At 44.6% G+C, this 23,576-nt stretch overlaps 1 protein-coding gene across 2 annotated transcripts in view; it reads left to right on the forward strand.

Moving 5' to 3' along the window:
• BOP1 (BOP1 ribosomal biogenesis factor) overlaps positions 1-23,576 on the forward strand; it is a 250,013-nt gene that overhangs the window by 179,633 nt on the left and 46,804 nt on the right. For both annotated transcript variants that reach the window (XM_030220723.1, XM_030220731.1), the window contains exons 10-12: positions 4,746-4,815; positions 20,862-20,994; positions 21,155-21,335. In XM_030220723.1, the coding sequence (XP_030076583.1) occupies positions 4,746-4,815; positions 20,862-20,994; positions 21,155-21,335 (384 nt within the window). The remainder of the gene's footprint in view (positions 1-4,745; positions 4,816-20,861; positions 20,995-21,154; positions 21,336-23,576) is intronic.

A 23,576-nucleotide genomic window follows, 5' to 3' on the forward strand; every position in this document is an offset into this window, starting at 1 on the left:
GATTTAACTGCCCTGGCATGTAAAAGCTCGTTCAGTGCTGAGTTTCCAGGACCTGCTGCCTATGAAGCTCCAAATGGGTTCTAGCATAACATTGACGCTAGGCCCGCAGCTGCTGCTTCAAGCACAACATTTCCTTGTCCCAAGCCTTCTTAGTTGCCTCACAGTAAATCAAAGGTTGATGCTCATAATCCACATTATGGGCCCTGTACTCTCGCCAACTAGACTGCAGTTTCTCTTGGAACTTCACATCATAATATAAAGCAAGTGGGAATACCCATCTAGAGCCCAGTAACCTACTCACAGGGGTTGCCAGTCTGCCCAAACCCACGTATGGTCTGAGATTGCGTAGGGGCCTATTTCTGTTTTAGAGATGTCTGAAAACGGAGATGAGGAAAAGAGGAGCTAATCTATTCTTGACTGGGTACCACCATATGCTCTGGATAGGTGAGTATAATCCCACTCTGTAGGGTGGAGAACCCTCTAGGCGTCCACCAAACCCAGCTGCCTACAGAGGTTGGGTAGACCTCAGGACAGGACTTCCGGTGGAGCCGTGCAGGAAGATGGCCGCCGTGGAGTGAGCTCCGCCTGATCCCGAGCGAGACCCCTGGATCTGCTAGCACCGGAGCCCCTCCTCAGAAGATCGGATGGTGTTGGGAGGTTGGAGAATGTGAGGGGAACCGGGCAATAACAACAGCGGCGGTCCAGCGGTGGAAATAAAGCAGGGGGGCGCAAAAACTAGCAGCCTGAAATTTAAGATGGCGGCGGAAGGCGCCCAGGAGCATGGAGAATAGCGGAACGGGCAGAATATCGGGGCCAACGCGAGACCCGGTGGAGGAAGCCCGGAGATCACCCAGAAGTAAGGCTGAAGGCAAAAAAAAAAAAAAGAGGAGTCGGAGGGTGGAGGAGATCGGTTGAAGGAGAGACGGGCCTTTCCCCTCCCCCCCCCCCGCCCCCCCCCCCCCCCCCGCCCACGTGTAGCAGATCGACGGCAGTCCAGAGAGCTGAAGGAGCCAGAGGTAGAGAAGGAGGAGAGCAGCAGGGCCCAGGACAGAAAAGGAGGGACGGGAGAGACGTGTGGAAGTCTGACTTACACCCCCTCCCCTTCACCGGTAAGATGGGTAGACTTCGGGACAAATTTACCTGCTCTCCCCTAGGATTATGAGACTTATCAAAATCCGGGTCCCAAGTTGCATTAAAATCCCTGCCCCCAATCAGAGGGGATGCACTATGTGTAAGTAACAATGTAGTTATCTGCCTGTAAAACCCTTGGTCAAAAGTGTTAGGGGCGTACAAATCACACACTAGCTCTCTCTGCTTCACCGACACTCGGCAAACCAGGTGGCGACCACCCTGATCAGCAGCTAACAGACAAGTTTTATCCACCACCCCTTTTAGAACAAAGTAGCTATGCCCCCTTTTTTCCCCCAAAGCAGGAGTTGTAATACATTCCCCCCACCATTGTTTTAATTTGGCACTCTCCAGTGCCATCAGATGTGTTTTCTGCAGGAGAGCTATGTCAATTTTGTGCCTCTGAAGCTTGTGTAATATCTTGGACCTTTTGATGGTTGAGTTAATACCTCCCACATTCCATGATACTATATTCATAAAGTAAATATCATAATTGAGATATGTAAAATGTCCATCTGTTAGCAAGTACAAGAGGAGTTGTCCCAGCCTCCAACCCCTCCATCAAACACTCATCCAGGCCCCCAGAATAGATCTGCAAAATCAAACTGGTACCATTCATGATTTCCTTCCATACTGTCCAAGACACCGCCATCTTGTCTTCAGGTGCCCTCGAGCGCAGCATGTCTCGGGGAGCAGTCTTAGTCCCCATAGCAGACAGACAATCGCTAGGGAACCTGGAACACCCAAAGGTATCAATTTGGAGGCTTTAAAGGGATAATATATCTAAAAAACAGTGGATTTAATGAGCAGGGCGGCAGGAGAGACAAGTTCAGCATCCACTCTCTAGCATGGTGTCACGTGACCTCAATCTTTTCCCCTTATGAACAACTTTAAGGAAAATCCCATACGTAAGCTGAAACCCTGGAATGGTATGATAAGATTTCCTTTCTTGTCTTAAGAGATGTCTGGGAAGACGGAAACAACTCAACACTAACTTTAAAAAAAATATGTTCTCTCTCAAGTATTTACATCAGACTGGTGGAAAAATACAGAATGGCTTTTAAAAAAAAAAGTTGGCCTTCTGATGTAATGCTTTGAATACACAGAGAAACAAATATACACAATCACCCAAACATTTCTGTAAAATGTAAACACAAAGGTCTATTTTCAAAGTTCTTAGACTTACAAAGTTCCATAGGTTACTGTGTAATTTTGTAAGTCTAAGTGCTTTGAAAATACACCCCTTATCTCCCAACCAGAATCTGACATCATACCCTCATGGGCATATCTCAAGTCACACATAGGATATCGAATTCTTATCCAGAAGCAAACCCCAGGGTATGTTAGTGTTGAACAGGTGTACTAGAAGTTTTGTTTTGGTATTGTTGATATTCCAATAAAAATTGGGTGATAAAAAGAAGCAAACCACAAATAATCAGCACCTTAGAACTAACTGAATGGACATTTGTTCAGCCAACAGTAAGTCCTGTTATCATAGCTTTTATCTCCACCCTCACTGGGCAGCTTTCCACTTGAGCTAACCCAGAAATCTCACTGGGGGAGGGAAGATTAGATGACTGTCATCCCACGGTGCCAGGTCCTCATTAGCAGTGGTACAGGATGGCAAATAACTGTCAGCATTGCACTAGACTTAGATCTGTCGCTTCAAGGTGGGTGTCTTCCATCTCCTTGTGCAGCCTGATGGCTCCCAGTTGCATCCTGGCGTAGATGCAGCCCTCAGCAACACGGTGGTCCTCAGCCAGGATTTGTAGTAGGTCTTGTGAATGACATTTTTTTACTACATTCTGTGTTGTGTTTTCTGCCTTCAGTCAAGAAATTTAACGCTTTATAATCAAATCAGGTATTGGTTGTCTCAAGCAACAGAACTGGGATGCATCCATTCAGTCCTTGATCTTTACACAACACAGTAAAATAAAAGAGAAGAGATAAATATACTAAAGGGGGAATTCATCAAGGTGTGATAAAAGATCACCTTTTATCGCACCTTGATTCCCCATGGGATTCAGCAACCTGTGGGATCCCGGTTGCTGAATAGGTGCTGAATCCTGTGGTTATTGGCAGGATGTTGGTTGCTGAATAGGTTGCTGAATCCTGTGGTAAAAGAGTAACGCTGCATGCATGCGTCCAGGAGCATTGGGCCGCAAAGCTGCAGCCCGATGCTTCTGGGCCCAATGTGCATGGTATTGTGAGGCTATATGTAAGGGCCCCCCTTCCCTGCCATTCGGCTGCTCCCCTCCAGGACCATCCTCCCTCCCAGTCCCCACAGGCAGCATCCCCTGTTCTATTCTTCCCCCCCACCCACACAGCATCTTTCAATCCCCATGGCCGCCCTACCTTTCATGAGATTACCACTAGGGGTGCCATTTTGGATGTGGTACCAGCCTGGCAGTAGGAAATGTGGATTGCTCCTGCACAGCAACCAGAGGACCACCAAATAAGGTTCCTTAAGCCCTCTCTGGGGCAGGGAAGCCTTGAGGATTGAAAGATTCTGCTTGTGGGGGGGGGGGGGGGGTCAGCTGGAATCAGAGGGAAGGATGGTGTGTTGGGGAAGAGGGCTGTTAGAAGGCGCCCCACTGCCCCATGAACATCAGGCTGCAAATTTGCGGCCTGATGCTCCCACGAGGTAAAATAACCCCAGCTATTTTACCGTGACTTCTGGTGCTTAACACGACTTGCAGTTTATCACTGTAAGTTGCATTATGGTATTTACATAATAATAATATGCAAAATGTGCATTTGCATGTTTTGCATTTCATTAACTTATAACCTGCGGCAACTTAAATATTCTCACGTTATTTTTAGTCAAGCAGTATTAGGGCCGTTTAAGTCACATTAAGGGCCAAATAATGTGACTTAAGGCCCTAACAAGCTTGTTGAATTTCCCCTAAGGCAAGCTAGCCAAAGGCTCAGAGTTTTCAGAGAAATACACAGCTGTCGGAAAACAAATTGTCAGTGACAGAAACACAACTGTGGTTGCATGAGAATTACTAGATGTGCTCAAAAGCTTCTGAAGTATGGTCTGGAATATCATAATAGTGTGCTTCTTTGAACAGTGGTATCGACGCTTTCAGGATTGGAAGCTTAAGAAGAATTGTTAAGGTGTAGGGATTTGGGGGGGAGAGGGGTCAAGGTGGCTGGAGGGGGGGTATTTTGGGATCTAAGTGTGTTGCAATTTTGGGGAGAAATTGGGGGAGGGGTGGGATATATGACTTCTGTTTTGATGAAGTGCATTGAAGAGTCTGTATTTGCCCGCTTGTTGCTGGGGGGTTGTTCCCTTTGATCTGTTTGGGTTGGGTTTGGGGGGGGTTAGATCCTTACTGTTTTATATACCTTTGCTATTGCATTATTTAGACAAATAAAGGGTGAGTTTTAAAAGAAAGCTCTGTTTTGGTGCTGTCACTAATTGCATTACCCAGTTTCGTAACTTGCTCGTCCTCAAAAAAAACTCCTTTTACACGTCACTAGTTTTGGCATGTTATGCAGATGAAAATGAAAAAAAGAACCTGGCTGGGGAATTTCAATTGCTTTAATAGAATTGAAAAATTGTATTCACTTCAATAGCTGAACCTAATGCCTTTCCATCCTCTTGTCTGCAGGTCTATCGTGGACACACCAGCCTTGTGCGCTGTATCAGTGTATCCCCCAGTGGGCAGTGGTTAGTGTCAGGTGAGCTTTTTTTCTCACAATCTGAATGCTGTAAGATACAATTTAACTTTTTTTTTTCCAAAGAGAGGTGGGAATAGGTTTTAATAGTCTGTGATGGGCTACATCAGTAACATAGTTAATGACAGAAGATAAAGACCTGAATGGTCCGTCCAGTCTATCCAACAGTCACAATAGTCTGTTATTGAGAATGGACATGGGGAAGCTACTGCTTGTCCTGGGATTGGTAACTTGGAACGGTACTACTAATTGGCTTTCTACCAGGCACTTGTGACCTGGATTGGCCACTGCTGGAAGTAGGATACTAGGATAGATGGACCATTGGTCAGACCCAGCGTGGCTATTTTTTCATAATTAAACCAACAATGAATGTGATATAAAATACTTGTTCATGGTCTTTCTTTGGCATATCTGGGACATAGACCGTAGAAGTCCACCTAACACTATTATTATTATTATTTATTGCATTTGTATCCCACATTACCCCACCTATTTGCAGGCTCAATGTGGCTTACATAGTTGTATAATGACATTGTCATTCCAGAATATCAGATACAGTTAGTAGTGTGCAGAGATTGAGTAAGGGAGGAGAGAGGGAGTAATTAGGCAGGTGATTGTGGAAGTGGATTTTCATAGCTGGTTGGGTTGGTAAAGTGGGTCATTGAAGCTGTTGGTTTTCTTTGTAGGCTTTGTTGAAGAGGTGTGTCTTCAGAGATTTGCGAAAGTTATTTGTATCGACGATTGATTTCAGATCTGTGGGTAGAGCATTCCATATCTGCGTACTCATGTAAGAGAAGGTGGTGGCATGCATCAGCTTGTATTTTAGTCCTTTACAGCTGGGGAAGTGTAGATTGAGAAATTTGCGGGATGTTCTTGTGGCGTTTCTGGGTGATAGGTCTACTAGGTTCAACATGTAGGTAGGGGTGTCTGCGTGAATGATTTTGTGTACAATCGTGCATATCTTGAACGCAATGCGTTCCTTAAGTGGGAGCCAGTGCAGTTTCTCTCTAAGGGGTTTTGCACTTTCGTATTTGGTTTTTCCAAATATGAGTCTGGCGGCAGTATTCTGGGCTGTTTGGAGTTTTTTGATAATCTGTTCTTTGCAGCCCGTATATAGTGCGTTGCAGTAGTCCAAGTGGCTTATTACCATTGATTGTACCAGCGTGCGGAAGATGTGTCTCGGGAAGAATGGTTTTACTCTTTTGAGTTTCCACATGGTGTGGAACATCTTTTTCGTCGTGTTCGTCACATGGGTATCGAGAGTGAGGTTTCGATCAATAGTAACTCCAAGAATTTTCAGGTTTTGTGAGACAGGCAGAGAACAGTAAGGTGTGATTATGGTGGAGAATTTTTTTGTGTTATGTTGGGAGGTGAGTACAAGACATTGTGTTTTTTCTGCATTAAGTTTTAGTTGGAATGCATCTGCCCAGGTATGCATGATTTGGAGGCTTTGGTTGATCTCGTTGGTGATTTCATTTAAATCATGTTTGAATGGGATGTAGATTGTGACATCGTCTGCATATATGTAATGATTGAGGTTTTGATTGGCTAGGAGTTTGGCTAACGGTATCATCATTAGGTTGAATAAGGTTGGTGAGAGGGGGTATCCTTGGGGTACTGCACATTCAGGTGTCCATGGGGGTGATCTGTCTGAGTGCGTTGTTACTTGGTAAGATCTTGTGGTCAGGAATCCTTTGAACCATTTGAGAACTGTACCTCCTACTACGAAGTATTCTAGTATATGTAATAGTATTCTATGATTAACCATGTCAAAGGCACTGGACATGTCGAATTGTAGGAGGAGTATATTGTCACCTGTTGCAGTTGCTTGTCTGAATGAGTTCATTGCGGACACTAGAACGGTTTCAGTACTGTGATTTGATCGAAATCCTGATTGAGAATCTTGCAAAATTGAGTATTTGTTTAGGTAATCAGTACGTTGTTTCATCACTACGCCTTCCATGAGTTTGGTTATGAGCGGAATGGATCCTTACATTCCAACTACTGTAGTTGCAATCAAAGCTTACTCCAGTCTATCTGAATCCGTCTTGTCATTTGCAGGACACAGACCATAACAGTCTGCCCGGCACTGTCATAAGAACATAAGCATTTGCCATACTGGGACAGACCGAAGATCCATCAAGCCCAGTATCCTGTTTCCAACAGTGGCCAACCCAGGTCACAAGTACCTGGCAAGATCCCAAAACAGTATAATACATTTTATGGTTCTTATCCTAGAAATAAGCAGTGGATTTTCCCTATGTCCATCTTAATAATGCCTTATGGACTTTTCTTTTAGGAAGTTTTCTAAACCTTTTTAAACCCCGCTAACTGCGTTTACAGTGTCCATGAAAACAAATTCCAGAATTTAATTACAAGTTGGGTGAAGAAATATTTTCTCCGATTTGTTTTAAATTTACCACGTAGTAACTTCATTGCATGCCCCCTAGTCCTAGTATTTTTGGAAAGAGTAAATGAGCGATTCACATCTACCCATTCCACTTCACTTACTATTTTATAGACCTCTGTCATGTCTCCCCTCAGCCGTCTCTCCATGCTGAAGATTCCTAGCTGCTTTAGCCTCTTCTCATAGGGAAGTCGTCCCATCCCCTTTATCATTTTCGTTGCCCTTCTCTTCCTTTTCTAATTCTGCTATATCCTTTTTGAGATTCGGTGACCAGAATTGCACACAGTAGTCAAAGTGCAGTTTCACATTATACTATCTTGCTAAGGTTGCCTTCTATGGAATCTAATATAATAATTTGTACCATCAACGTTCTACGGCTGGCTGTCTGGCTGGGTTCGTAACATCCTGACGTCAGCAAGCCTCCAGCGTTCCATTCACTCTACTGTCCTGCCCTCGCGTAAAGATGAAATGACATCAGAGGAGGGCGGAACAGTGAGAGGGAAGGGAACCCTGGAGGCAAGCTGACGTCAGGATATTACTAACGCAAGGCAAGCAAGTGAAGGCAATGGAACGCTGGAGGGGACGGTACGTGAGCCCAACCTACCTGCAGGGAACGCTAGATGGAAGGGCAGGGCAGACCCGGCGGGCTGCCATACCAACCAAACAGCTGCGTGATCTGAGATAACATATGGGCCAATCTGGGAGTCTATGATATTGGCAAATAAGGATCGAGAGATTAGTAGATAATCAGTCCGGGTTTGTGTTCCCGTGCGCCCAGGATAAGTGTGTGTAGTCTTCATCGAGAGGATGTAACACCCGCCACACGTCTAAGAGATCCAACAGCTCGCAGAGATTAGGCAAACCCTTTGCTGACCAAGACCTCGGGCACGGTGAAGGGCAAGATTTGTCAAGCTCTGGGTCCCAGACCATGTTGAAATCACCCCTTATTAACAAAGGCATAGAAGATTCACCCAGAAGCGTGTTCAATGTACTTTTGTAGAAAGCACTGTCCCAGTGGTTGGAAGCGTAAATGCTTCCCAATAACACTGGTTGCTTGTCTATCAAGGCCTCACAAAAGATAAAGCGACCCCCGGAATCTTTAATAACATTTTGTATTTGGACAACTAGCCCTTTCCTATAAAGAATGGCGACTCCCCCGTTTTTAACATCAGCTGGGGACTTCACGCAATCTCATACCCACCAGCGATCAGATAATCGAGTTTCCTGAAGAAAAACTACATCAGCTCTAATTCGTTGAAGGTGTTGCAGAATTTTAGAGCACTTAATAGGAGAGTGAATGCCTCCCATGTTCCAAGTGACAACCTTTACCCTGATAGCAAGGATTTCAAGGGAGGGTCTATAGCTGAACTATATAATGTGAAATAGAGAGGTTGCCCCAGCCCACGGCCTCCCCCTTCAGCCACCACAGTATGGAAAATAGTGGTGGTAACTGCTACACAAATGTTACGTTTGCTGGTGACATGATATCGGTTTCCATGAACTCCAACCTTAGAATGATTTAAGAGTGGTACCTTAACCCTCCTCCCCATTCCCAAAAACCCCAACCCAACTACCCCCATTTCTCCTTTCATACAGTTCCAAAAGGAACAAGTCACTACCAGACGCCCCCCTCCCCACCAAATCCCTTAGAACACAAACCTACCAACTCCCCAGCCTCACATTCATAGCTGTTGTTATTTAAAAAAAAACACACGCTCATACCCCAGGCACCCACTCCTCCAGATCCAAACTCTGTTCATTGTCCAGTGCAGTCTTATCCAGTTGGTGCAAGTTTAAATTTCCCTACTATGCAAATAAACTTAATGAACAGATTAGGTGGAAAAAAAACTCTCGTACCCTGGGCACTCACATCTCCTGATCCAAACTCTGTTCATTGTCCAATACAGCCTTATCCAGCTGGTGCAGTTTGAGGATCGCTACTATGCAAATAAGCTTAATGAACAGATGAGGGAAAAAAAAGGAATAGTCTCAACACCAATATTAACATCAATCGCGGGGACTTTCAATCCAGTGTTTGTGCCTCATGCTCTCATAATACCACAGTTCTCCTTGAAGATCTCCAAAGTGGTGAACGGGGATGATGGACAATTTAGGAGCACCAAGACAGTAGTCAGCAGGGCTATGCAGGCAAGTCCCAGGGTAGGTAACCTTGAGTGCGAAGACAAAGGATAACGTTCTCCATTGTAAATCAATTAGTCTCAAAAGTCACGATTCAGCCAGAAGCAATAACCGTTTGGAATCATCCATTTAACACCAAAAACAATGTTCTCTCAAGGTGGCCATTCTGCTATTATTCTGCAAGTGAGGAAATCAATGTCCAGGGCTTTCACCACTCTTCTCCGAAGAGGCCAGCTGTTGGAGAAAATTCTGGGCCTCCATCGCTGAAACATAGAATTTTGTCTCTCCTTGATATGATATGCGCAGTTTGGCGGGATAAAGTAGAGCAAATTTAATTTTTCGATTATATAGTTGTGAGCAAATAGGTGAAAAGTTCCATCTTTGCATTGCCACAGCTGATGAATAATTTTGAAAACACAATATTTTTTTATTTTCATGGCGCAGCTCTTTGCTACCGTGTAACGCTTGCAGAATGGCAGTCTTATAGGCAAAGTTGAGGAGGTGGCATATCACCACCCGGGGCCTGGGAGACCCCGCCTGATGAAGGCCTACCTGATGGGCCCGCTACACCAGCAACGGGCCTCCCAGATCTGGGAGCGATACCTGCTGCAGTAACCAACGTTCTAGAAACCCATGAAGGTCTCTCTCTTCCACTGACTCTGTCAGTCCCACAAAGCGTAAGTTATTTCTTCATGCAGGATTGTGCTTCTTCCACTTTGGTCACTCGGTCTTCCAGTTCCCTGGTGCGGTGTTGGTAAACCGCCAGTTCAGCAGCAATGCGGTCCAGATTACTCTGAAGCTGCTCTAGTTTCGAGTCTATGGGTCCAAAACGGTTATCGAAAACATTTTCCATAGCTCCGATCACTTCTGCTGCTACTTCCACTACCCATGCGGAGCTGATGGTAGAGCTAGGCGGACTAGCAGGTGCCACCATTTTTTCATTGTGTAGCTTCTGCTTCTCTCTGTCTTTTCGGAGATTTTTGGTTGCCATTTGCTATTATTTGCTGATTTCTGAAAGCCCAGCTCAACGGTAATCGGTGTTGTACAAGGAGGGCTAAAATACTGGGGTCTGTAAAGTGAAAATGATGGGTTTAATGGAGAGGTGGCAAGAGCAGAACAATTAGCTGCTGCTCCTGAGCATAGCCTAGAAAAGATTTTTTAATCAAAATATTTATTTGTAATTCTGCAGTGAGACTACCCATTAACATCACCCACAGAATTTTCAAACTGCTGTCTAACTTGATATCTGGATTGATAAACTTTAGAATATTGTCATTCCATTTCTTACCTGACCTGTCTTAAATATTTGGTTTTATCATTATTCAACTTTAAATATTGAGTCTGAATCCAATCTTCTAAGAGAGAAAAACAGCAATCTTTTTAGAGATGATGTGCATAGGCAAATGAAGTATAAAAAGATCCATGATGTCATAAACATAAATTACTACTACTACTATTTAGCATTTCTATAGCGCTACAAGGCGTACGCAGCGCTGCACAAACAAAGAAGAAAGACAGTCCCTGCTCAAAGAGCTTACAATCTAATAGACAAAAAATAATCAAATCAATTGTGTACAGGAAGGAGGAGAGGAGGGTAGCTGGAGGCGAGTGGTTACAAGTCAAAAGCAATGTTAAAGAGGTGGGCTTTCAGTCTAGATTTAAAGGTGGCCAAGGATGGGGCAAGACGTAGGGGCTCAGGAAGTTTATTCCAGGCGTAGGGTGCAGCGAGACAGAAGGCGCGAAGTCTGGAGTTGGCAGTAGTGGAGAAGGGAACAGATAAGAAGGATTTATCCATGGAGCGGAGTTTTATGACCTGCTTGATGCAGTTTGACCAAGGGAACTCATAAAGATATTAAACAATATTGGGGATAGGGGATCCCTGAAGAACTCCACAGACAGGCTTTCAATACTCCGATTGAGAGGCATGGTATGGCTATTGTATGTAAAAGCCTGAGGAGGTAATGTCATCAGTTTGTCCTAATGAACCAAAACAAAACAATGCATTAACTGTTCAAGATGTTGATTGACCCTCTTGGTTAAGCTGTTAGCTTGAGAATGATATCCTGAATCAAGCTGAAATTTAATCTCAAGTTCCTCCATAAATTGCTCCCAATTCATGGCAGCAAATATAGACCTTCAGTCTAAAACGATGGAGGCTGAAATCCCATGCAGGTGGACAATTTCACAAAGGTTGTGGTACTGATGTCATCTTAGAAATGTGAATGATATATGCCACCTTCAAGAAATTATCTACCACCACCAAGCTGGCAGTATCCAGATGAAGTCTGAAGCTCTGTAATAGGAGGAATTAGAAATGATTGAAACTCCTCAGAAGGCCTTTTATGGAGATCCTTGATTCTGGCAAATAATGGACAATCCAACACAAGTTCTACTATACTTACATAAAGACAGCCACCAAAAGATTTTGGAGATCAGTTTAATGATTTTCTTTATTACTATATGCCCCCCCCCCCCCCCCCCCCCCCCCCCCCCCAAAATTGATTGACGGACACCACTGGATGATGGTAAATGGAATTGACTCAGAAGAAAGGAAAAAAGTTGTTAATCTTCGTAACACAACCTCTAAAGATAACTCCACTGTTGACACCTTCCTTGACGTACTGGACCAATTTTACCCCCCTTACTACAAAAGAAGTCATCATAATCATATCAAAACTATCTAAATCACAATGCTACCTCGACCCCTGTCCCAACTACCTTTTGAAAAACGCCCCTTCATGCTTTATATCTGATCTCACCTCCCACATAAACTTTTTACTACAAAGAGGCTCTTTCCCCACCAAGCACGGTAACATATTACTAACACCTATCCCAAAGAATACAAAGAAACCTGTGAATGACGTTACCAACTACCGTCCAATTGCATCCATACCTCTAATCACCAAATTATTAGAAAACAGAGTGACCTCGCAACTTAATGAATATATCCAGAAATTCTCCATCCTTCACGAGTCCCAGTCAGGCTTCCATCCTGCCCACAGCACTGAAACGGTTCTTCTAACCTTAATATCTAAATTCAAACTTGAAATAGCAAATGGATACAACATCATCCTCTTACAATTTGACTTATCCAGCGCTTTTGACATGGTTGACCATTCCATCCTTACCAAACTCTTGGACAAACTTGGGATCGGAGGAAACATTATCAACTGGATTAATAACTTCATTACCACCAGATCCTATCAAGTCAAAGGAACGACAAATTTATCATCTCCATGGTCATGAGAATGCGGAGTACCACAGGGATCTCCACTCTCCCTGCTATTTTTCAACCTTTTGATGATCCCCTTGGCCAGACTACTAACCAAACATGGCCTAAATCCTTTCATATACGCCGATGACGTCACCATATATATCCCCGTTAAATTCAATCTGTCTGAAATCCACGACAAAATCAACACTGCCATTATCACTCTAACCTCCTGGGCTAATGCTTTTAAAATGAAATTAAAGAAAAAATGCAGTGCCTGGTTCTGTGTTCCCAATACTCCCCTTATCTCCCGACAACTCTCAACACCCCTGATAAACTCCCCATATCCGACAACTTAAAGATACTGGGAGTAACAATAGACAGCCATGTATCTTTTGATAACCACGCCAACAAATTCACCACGAAGAAAATGTATAATATGATGTGGATATTGAAACGAGTGAAGCCTTATCTCCCACTCAACACTTTCCGGAACCTGATACAGTCTACTGTTATTACCCACGCCGACTACTGCAACAGTGTCTTTTTAGGATGCAAAACCCAAATACTGAAGAGACTCCAAACTGCCCAAAATACGGCAGCCAGACTTATTTTTGGCAAATCAAAATTCGAAAATGCATCACCTCTTCCAGCAAAGCTTCACTGGCTCCCCATCAGAGAGAGAATAAATTTCAAGATCAACACAATGACCCACAAAATCATCCACGATGAATCCCCTTGTTACATGAATGATTTGATCGACCTCCCTGCCAGAAACAGATCTATTTCTTCACGAACTTATCTTCCATATCATCATGCTGATCAATCCATAGACTGGTGGGTTGTGTCCATCTACCAGCAGGTGGAGATAGAGAGCAATCCTTTTGCCTCCCTATATGTGGTCATGTGCTGCCGGAAACTCCTCAGTATGTCGATATCAAAGCTCCATCCGCAGGACTCAGCACTTAGAGAATTACACTCACAAAGGGACACTCTGCCCAGCTCACCACCGCCGAAATGGAGGAGGGGAATCAACCCAGCTCATCCCCACACAAGTGGGGGAGGGGAATCCGTTCAGCTCATCCCCGCGGAGCAGGGGAGGGACACCACACCCGCCGATGCGGGGGGATCTGGCTTATCCTGCGACCGCAACCGCGGGAGGAGCTGGCTGACCCTAACACCGCCGAAGCGGGAGGAATATAAGGCTACCCTACTGCCGCACGAAGCGGGAGGGAGCGCCGGCAGAATTTAGGTCTCAATCCAGCCCCGTAAAACGGAGGGGAGAGGAATGCAGCAGCTCACTGTAACACAAAATCGTCTCAACTCCAGAAGAATTCAATCGAAAAAACTTGAACACGAAGATCCTCCTGAACAGGAACTGAAGACTAAACTTGAACCTGAAATGCAACCAGAATATAAACAGTACAGATATCTGGGAGGGGCTATGGATTGATCAGCTATGATTAATGGAAAGAAAACTATCAGGTATGATACATAATTTTACCTTCCATATCATCATGCTGATCAATCCATAGACTGGTGGGATGTACCGAAGCAGTACTCACCCAGGGCGGGACATAAAAATCCCTGACCGCAACACTGAAGCTCCAAACCGGGCCTCCGCCCGAGCAGCCACAGCCAAGCGGTAATGACGGGAGAAGGTATGAGCCGATGCCCAGGTTGCCGCCTTACAAATCTCTTCCAAGGAGACGGACCCGGCCTCTGCCATCGAGGCCGCCTGTGCTCTAGTGCAGTGAGCCTTCAGCTGGATAGGCAGCATCTTCCCCGCGGCCACATACGCCGCTGTAATGGTTTCCTTGACCCATCGTGCCACTGTAGGCTTGGATGCCTGCAGACCCTTACGAGGCCCTGCGAACAGCACAAACAGATGATCCGACTTCCGGAAATCATTGGTCACTTCCAAGTATCTGATGATGACTTGTCTCACATCTAGATATTTGAGAGCAGAGTACTCCTCTGGGTAGTCCTCCCTACGAAAGGAGGGTAGGCAGAGATGCTGATTCACATGGAAACGAGAAACAATCTTGGGCAGGAAGGAAGGCACCGTGCGAATAGACACTCTTGCCTCAGTAAACTGCAGGAAGGGCTCCCGACATGATAGCGCCTGGAGCTCGGAAACTCGTCTGGCTGAAGTGATAGCCACCAAAAAGACTGCTTTCAACGTCAGGTCTTTCAGAGATGCCCTCGACAAGGGTTCAAAAGGCAGCTTCTGCAAGGCTCTTAGCACTAGATTGAGATTCCACGCAGGCACCACCGAGCGCAGAGGAGGGCGTAGGTGATTAACTCCCTTGAGAAAGCGCACCACATCTGGCTGCGAGGCCAGGGAAGCACCCTTCAGGCGAACCCTGAAGCAAGCTAGAGCCGCTACCTGGACTTTAAGGGAACTGAGCGACAGGCCTCTCTACAGACCTTCTTGCAGGAACACCAACACTGAAGAAATTGGAGCAGTGAAGGGAGAAAGAGAGCCTGCCTCAAACCACGATGCAAAGGTACGCCAAACCCTGGCGTAAGCAGTAGAAGTAGAGCGCTTCCTCGCTTTCAGCATAGTGGCGATGACCTTGTCTGGGAAGCTCTTCTTCCTCAGACGCTGCCGCTCAATAGCCAGTCCGTAAGACCAAAGGGGGAGGGATCCTCCATCACCACGGGACCCTGGTGCAATAGGCCCCGCACCGCTGGCAGCCGCAGAGGGCCGTCCACTGAGAGCCTGATCAAGTCCGCATACCAGGGACGTCTGGGCCAGTCCGGACCCACCAGGATTATCCGACCCGGATGCTTTGCCACCTGGTCTAGCACCCTGCCCAACATGGGCCAGGGCGGGAACACATAGAGAAGCTCCTGTGTCGGCCACCGTTGGAGAAGAGCATCTACTCCCAGAGAGCGAGGGTCCCGTCGTCTGCTGAAAAAGCGCGGCACTTGGCAATTGGCCGATGACTTCTGTTTTTTGACATTTCTATTCTATAACTTTGTATTGCAAATTACTATGTAAGCCGCATTGAGCCTGCATTGTGTGGGAAAGCGCGGGGTACAAATGTAATAAATACAATAAATAATAATAAATAAATAATGAGTAATGGAGTGCCTTAGGGATCAATCAAGAGTCAAGTTCTTCTAGAAAGGAACGTTTGTCATTTTGCAGATGACATGAGGATTTGCAACCTAGTAAACATCCTGGAATGAGGAGACAACAAGAGAATTGGCCTTCAAAAAGATAAGATGCATGGGCTTTGCCTTGACAGTAAAGCTTTTATGTGAAGAAGTGCAGAGTGATGCACTTGGGTCCAAAGACATTGTATATGATAGGAGGCAAAAGATTAATGTGCATGGACCAGGGAAGACCTAGTGTCTGAGGATCTAAAGGCATGAAACAGTGTAACAAGGTGATAGTCAAAGCCAGAAGAATGCTAGGCAGCCTAGAGAAGGGCTTAAGCAGCAAAAAGGAGGTGGTAAAAATGCAGCTGTACTAGTCTCTGGTGAAACAATTCAAAAATTTCTAATATTTACTAATCTGCTGTTCTGTGTGAGCTCCATTGATGATATCATCACTTATGCTGTGAAGACTTGTATTCTGCTGTTCACAGACAATATTTGCTACACATAAGTAATTTGGCTTTCCCCCTCCAATCTCAACATCAGCATGTTCTGAGCACAGATGCTTGCCACATTGATTAAAGTATATATCTCAGTTCTCTACACACTCAAGAAAACTGCTTCACATCAGCATAGTTGAGAGCAGGTTACAATGCTCTGCATGTATTTTCACATCACCTCAAAGGAAAGACTCTTCTTGTACAGACAACTACGTAGGCTTCCATAAGTATTGCCATACTGAGAAAGACCAAAGGTCCATCAAGCCCAGCATCCTATTTCCAACAGTGGCCAATCCAGGTCACAAATACCAGGCAAGATCCCAAAAATGTACAAAACATTTTATACTGCTTATCCCAGAAACAGTGGATTTTCCCCAAGGGTCTATGGACTTTTCCTTTAGGAAGCCGTCCAAACCTTTTTTAAACTCCACTAAGCTAACCGCCTTTACCACATTCTCTGGCAATGAATTCCAGAGTTTAATTACACGTTGAGTGAAGAAAATGTTTCTCCGATTCCTTTTAAATTTACTACATTGTAGCTTCATCACATGCCCCCTAGTTCTAGTATTTTTGGAAAGCGTGAACAGACGCTTCACATCTACCCGTTCAGCTCCACTCATTATTTTATAGAACTCTATCATATCTCCCCTCAGCCACCTTTTCTCCAAGCTGAAGAGCCCTAGCCGCTTTAGCCTTTCCTCATAGGGAAGTCGTCACATCCCCTTTATCATTTTCGTCGCCCTTCTCTGCACCTTTTCTAATTTCACTTTGTTTTTTGAGATGCGGCGACCACAATATTCAAGGTGCGGTCACACCATGGAGCGATACAAAGGCATTATAACATCCTCATTTTTGTGTTCCATTCCTTTCCTAATAATACCTAACATTCTATTTGCTTTCTTAGCCGCAGCAGCACACTGAGCAGAAGGTTTCAATGTATCATCTACGACACCTAGATCCCTTTCTTGGTCCAAGACTCCTAATGTGGAACCTTGCATGACGTAGCTATAATTGGGGTTCCTCTTTCCCACATGCATCACTTTGCACTTGCTCACATTAAACGTCATCTGGATTTATACGCCCAGTTTCCCAGTCTCGTAAGGTCCACTTGTAATTTTTTACAATCCTCCCGTGATTTAACAACTTTGAATAACTTTGTGTCATTAGCAAATTTAATTACCTCACTAGTTACTCCCATCTCTAGGTCATTTGTAAATATGTTAAAAAGCAGTGGTCCCAGCACAGAGCCCTGGGGAACCCCACTAACTACCCTTCTCCATTGAGAATACTGACCATTTAACCCTACTCTCTGTTTTCTATCTTTTAACCAGTTTTTAATCCAGAATAGAACACAACCTCCTATCCCATGACTCTCCAATTTCCTCTGGAGTCTTTCATGAGGTACTTTGTCAAACGCCTTCTGAAAATCCAGATACACAATATCAACCGGCTCCCCTTTATCCACATGTTTGTTCACCCCTTCAAAGAAATGTAGTAGATTGGTGAGGCAAGATTCCCCTTCACTAAATCCATGTTGACTTTGTCTCATTAATCCATGCTTTTGAATATGCTCTGTAATTTTGTTCTTAATAATAGTCTCTACCATTTTGCCCGGCACCGACGTCAGACTCACCGGTCTATAATTTCCCGGATCTCCTCTGGAACCTTTTTTAAAAATCGGCGTTACATTGGCCACCCTCCAATCTTCCGGTACCATGCTCGATTTTAAGGATAAATTACATTTTTCTAACAATAGCTCCGCAAGCTCATTTTTCAGTTCTATCAGTACTCTGGGATGAATACCATCCGGTCTAGGAGATTTGCTACTCTTCAGTTTGTAGAACTGCCCCATTACATCCTCCAGGTTTACAGAGAATTCATTAAGTTTCTCCGACTCATCTGCTTCAAATACCATTTCTGGCACCGGTTTCCCACCCAAATCTTCCTCTGTGAAGACCAAAGCAAAGAATTCATTTAATCTCTTCGCTACAGCTTTGTCTTCCCTGATCGCCCCTTTTACTCCTCGGTCATCTAGCGGTCTAACTGATTCTTTTGCTGGCTTCCTGCTTTTAATATACCTAAAAAAAATTTTTACTATGTGTTTTTTGCCTCCAACGCAATCTTTTTTTCGAAGTCCCTCTTAGCTTTCCTTATCAGTGCTTTGCATTTGACTTGACATTCCTTATGCCGTTTCTTATTATTTTCAGTCAGTTCCTTCTTACATTTTCTGAAGGATTTTCTTTTAGCTGTAATAGCTTCATTCACCTCACTATTTAACCACGCCAGCTGTCGTTTGGTCTTCCGTCCTCCTTTTTTAATACGCAGAATATATTTGGCCTGGGCTTCCAGGATGGTGTTTTTGAACAGCATCCACGCCTGATGTAAAATTTTGACCCTCGCAGTCGCTCCTCTAAGTTTTCTTTTCACCGTTCTTCTCATTTTATCATAATCTCCTTTTTTAAAGTTAAACGCTAACGTATTTGATTTCCTATGTATACTTCAAAGCTAATATCAAATCCAATCATATTATGATCACTGTTACCAAGCGGCCCCAGCACCATTACCTCCCGCACAAGATCATGCACTCCACTAAGGACTAGGTCTAGAAGTTTTCCTTCTCTCGTCAGTTCCATCAACAAACAAAGGGGTAGAAAATCGCTGTCCCTTTGTTAAGAGACCACCAGAATTTGAGCAGTATCAGTAAGAGTCTTCCTAAATGATATGCACCTACTTGCAGTCCAGAATCAACTACAGACAAGCTCAGATGAGTCCTGCAGTGATACAACAAGGTGCCAACAAAAAACGAGTCTCTTACAACACACAAGCCATAGAATGTGTATGGGTCCCAATGTATTCGTATCCTCTAATTCCACTAATTACCAAGACTCAAAATGAAAAAGAGGGGGAAAGGGAATAGGACTTGATAGCTGCAAAAACCACAGAAAGGCAGTATATGTTCAAAGTGGTTTGCATATTATATACAGGTACTCCACATAGGTCTGGTTTTCTATTCTGAGCTATCAGTACGCTTTGACTGTTTTAGGAAAGATGGTATATAAATACCTACATAAATGTAAACATATGAGTTGTGTATGGGTTTTTCTTTTCCTGGTTTGGTTTTTCAAATGCCTTTTCTTCGGAATGTCATTTGCTTTCAATGGCGGATCACTGAAACAAGCTAGAGTGCTCAAATCAGTGGTTAGTGTATCTAGGATTTAAAAAAAGCTTTGGACAAGTTCCTGGAGGAAAAGTCCATAGTCTGCTATTTGAGATAGACATGGGGGAAGCCACTGCATGTCCCTTGCTACTGTTTGGGTTTCTGTCAGGTACTTGTGACCTGCATTGGCCACTGTTGAAAGCAGGATACTGAGCTAGATGGACCACTGGTCTGACCCAGTATGGCTATTCTTATGCTGCTGTATTGAGTGGAGTGATCTCTGGGAGTGGCTGTGTTCCAGGCTGGGAGAATCTGCAGCATGTGGAATGGGGGGGAGGGGTGGTCACACACAGGATACAGGGAATGGTCACTGAATGTGACTGTGACCCAGACTGGGGGATGGTACATATATGTGGGAATTCAAGGCTCTTACATTGATTTTTTAAAGCATTGAATAATGCAGGTCCATCTTTTACTTGCTTCTACTCTTAAAAGTTATAAACCTACACATTTTTTAAGTTCTGAGAACAAGCATTTATTGGATGTTCCAAGTTTTCGATCAGCGAGTTTGTTAGATCTCTGTGCTACTGCTTTTCAAATTGTGGGGCCTAAATTATGGAATACTTTACTACTTGAAATGCATAAAATTGAAGCATTGCTTTCTTTAAAAAAAACTTTTATTTTTTATTTTTAAAAGCATTTGGCGAAGCAGAGATTTTGTTTTCAAGTTTTGGAGATGTGTTTTAATGATTGTGTATGTGATTGTAATCTGCCAAGAACGTTGGATTATGTGGAATAAAAATGTGGATGGATAAATAAATGTGGGTTTCAGACACAGGATAGAGGGGGTGGGCATTAAGTGTGGCTCTGTTCCATACTGGGGAAACTTGCAGCATGTGTAATGGAGGAGGGGGAGGGGCAGGATAGAGGGGGTGGTCACTGGGTGTGACTCTGTTCAAGACTAGAGGAATGTGCAACGTAAAATAAAGTGGGGGGGGGGCGGGGGATGTACGCAGGATAGATGGGCTGGTCACTGAGTGTGACTCTGTTCCAGGATGGAGGAATATGTAGCGTAGAATGGAGGGGGGGGCATGCACAGGATAGAGGGGATGGTCACTAGATGTGACTCTGTTCCAGGCTGGAGGAATGTGCAGCATAGAATGAGGGAGGATGCATAGGATACAGGGGGGTGGTCACTGGGTGCGACTCTGTTCCAGGCTGGAGGAATGTGCAGCATAGAATGGAGGGGGGCATGCACAGGATACAGACGGTAGTCACTGGGTGTGGCTGTGTTCCATAGTGTACAGCATGTGGAAGGGTTGTGGGGTCATGCAGAGGAAAGATGGTATGGTCATTGGATGTGGCTGTTCTCTAGGCTGGGAGGATACTGCAGCATGTTGGATATAGGCAGTGTCATACACAGTATAAGGGTTTGGACACTGGGCGAGGCACCAAATATGGCTTCATATACACACACTGTATAAGGGATGAAATAACCCTTTAACAGTAGTTCATTATGTGTTTCAGGCTCAGATGACTGCACAGTGCGATTCTGGGAAGTTAGTACAGCTCGCTGCATGAAATCCCTAGATGTGGAGGGAGCTGTGAAGAGCGTTGCATGGAACCCAAACCCCACTCTGTGCCTGGTGGCAGTCTGTGTGTAAGTGCAACTTGCAGGGATTTCCTCTAGACTTTCTGCTTTTCACCAGACTTTGTATCACTAGTGGGTGGGGGGGGGGCATGTGCTGAAGGGCTCTTGTCTGTGTCTGTCTCCCTCCCTCTTTGTCAGTACTGATGGGCATCCTACTCCCCTCTCACAGGGGGTGTTCCGTGCTGTTGGTGAACCCTTGCTTAGGAGATAAACTGATTACTAGCTCCACTGATCAGATGATTTCGGGGTTTGTGGATCCTGAAGAGCAGCATCTGCAACCCGTGACGTGGCACAACACAGAAGGAGATACACACAGCAAAGGAGTTCGACTAATTGTCACACATGAGAAGGTAGGAATGAGGGTGTGTCATTCACACCTGTGCTCACTAACGCACACATTTCTTCCAGTTTGCCTCAGTCCTGCCCTGCTTCACCTCCTGCTTTTCAAGCACTGAAGCCTTACATATATGCAACTCTGAGGTACATTGACGGTGTACATTTTTCCGTAAATTGGTTGAATTCAGAGGTACCTGTTCCTGTTTCCGCATATGATCTTTAGTTCCAACGCTAAATATACAGTCTTCATGAAAAATCATCCTGACATAGTAAATGAAGGCAGATAAAGATCTGAATGGTCCATCCAGTGTGCCCAACAGTCACACTCATCAATTCATGATTAACCCAACAATGAATTTGATATAAATAGTTGAACATGGTTTTTATGTGGCGTTTCTTGGACATAGACTGTAGAAGTCTGCCTGGCATTACTTTCCAACTACTAGAGCTGCTGTTGAATTTCACTCCAGCCTATCCGAATCTGTCTTGTCATAGACCATAAAAGTCTGCCTGGCACTGTCCTCATGTTCCAGCTGAATTTGCTGTTGAAGCCTTTTCTAGGCCATCCTGAACCGGGTTGCCATATAAGAGACACAGACTGTACAAGTCTGCCTGGCACTGGCCTTAGTTCTTCACAGCCAGAGTCGCCATCTATACACCACTTGACACGTTCAACCATTTAAGTTTTGTTTTTTTAATACCATCTGATAGTCACAGAAACCCTCAGTTTAGAGATTTAACTTTAGTTTTGCAGCACAGCTTAGTTTCCATAGTGTAAAACCCTTTTCCCTATAGTTTTAAACTTGATCTTTCTGCCATAGCCTACAACATTAACAGATAAGACTCTAGAAGGCACAGCAGGGCCTAGTTTACTCTTCAATCCCACGCATCCTCCCTTAACTCCCGCCCACCCCTACACACAACACTTCATTTATAGTCAGCTTTCTAATTAGGTTAACAAGGGAGTCCTCTTACAGAGTTTTAATTACATTTCATTACTGTCTAAGAATAAAATACTAAATAAATCACACAGTATACCATATAAGTTATATTAGACTAATATTCTTAGTACCTTAGCAAGTTTTAAATTATTGAAAAACTCAAAAATACAGTACTAAGATGGAGACAGCAGTCCAGCAGCAAGAGGGGTGCTCTCCAGTCTTTTGCATTGGGTGTCACATGTATGCTTATTTCCCAATTGGTGAGAGGTTATATGTGTGTGCCTGATGCAAAGAGCTCCTAGCTTTCAGAGAACGAGTCCGTTCTCTTGAGGCTAGAGTAGCAGACTTGGAGGAGCTGAGGGAGACAGAGAAGTACATAGAGGAGACCTACCGGGACATTGTAGAGAAGTCCCTCCTCCAGTCTGGCAGCCCCTGTGCTGCCTTGGAGGAGGGAGGTCTCCTAAAAGGAGAGCAGCACCCTGGTGAAGTAGGAAGTACTTCTGTAGCGAGAACCTGTCCACCAGGGGATGCACTATCCTCTCGCACTGAGGATATGTTTCCAAGAACTTCTGCCCAGGCGGTAAGGGCTAGGACAGCTGTTGTAGTTGGTGATTTGATCATTAGTCATGTAGATAGCTGGGTGGATGGTGGACATGAGGATAGCCTGGTCACTTGTCTGCCTGGTGTGAAGGTGGCAGACCTCACGTGTCACCTAGACAGGATCTTAGAGAGTGCTGAGGAGGAGATGGCTGTCTTGGTACATGTGGGTACCAGTGCTATAGGAAAATGTGTGGAGGTTGTTCTGGAAGCCAGATTTAGGCTCTTAGAAAGCTAAAGTCCAGATCCTCCAGGGTAGCATCTTCAGAAATGCTCCCCTTTCCACGCCCAGGGCCTAAAAGGCAGACAGCTCCGAAGTCTAAATGCATGGTTGAGACGATGGTGCAGGGATGAGGGATTTAGATTTGTTAGGAACTGGGCAACATTCTGGGAAAGGGGGAGACAGTTCTCAAAGAAAGGGCTCGACCTTAACTGGGATGGAACCAGGTTGCTGGCGCTAACTTTTAAAAAGGAGATAGAGCGGCTTTTAAACTTAGAATGGAGGGAGGGAGGGAAAGCCGACATTTGCCCAAGAGCGCATGGTTCGGTGTGGAGTATCCTTGAAGGATACTATTGAAACAGGACATTTAGGGAATCCCAGTAGAGTAAGCCAACTGTGCTTATTGAGAGAGCAGGCTAAAGGATGAATATTATCCCCATCAACTTCTAAGCAGCTTGTAGATCCAAGAAAAAAACATAATTTGAAGTGCCTGTATA

The sequence above is a fragment of the Microcaecilia unicolor genome, chromosome 1 (assembly GCF_901765095.1).
Source record: "Microcaecilia unicolor chromosome 1, aMicUni1.1, whole genome shotgun sequence".
In the NCBI taxonomy this organism is placed as follows: domain Eukaryota; kingdom Metazoa; phylum Chordata; class Amphibia; order Gymnophiona; family Siphonopidae; genus Microcaecilia; species Microcaecilia unicolor.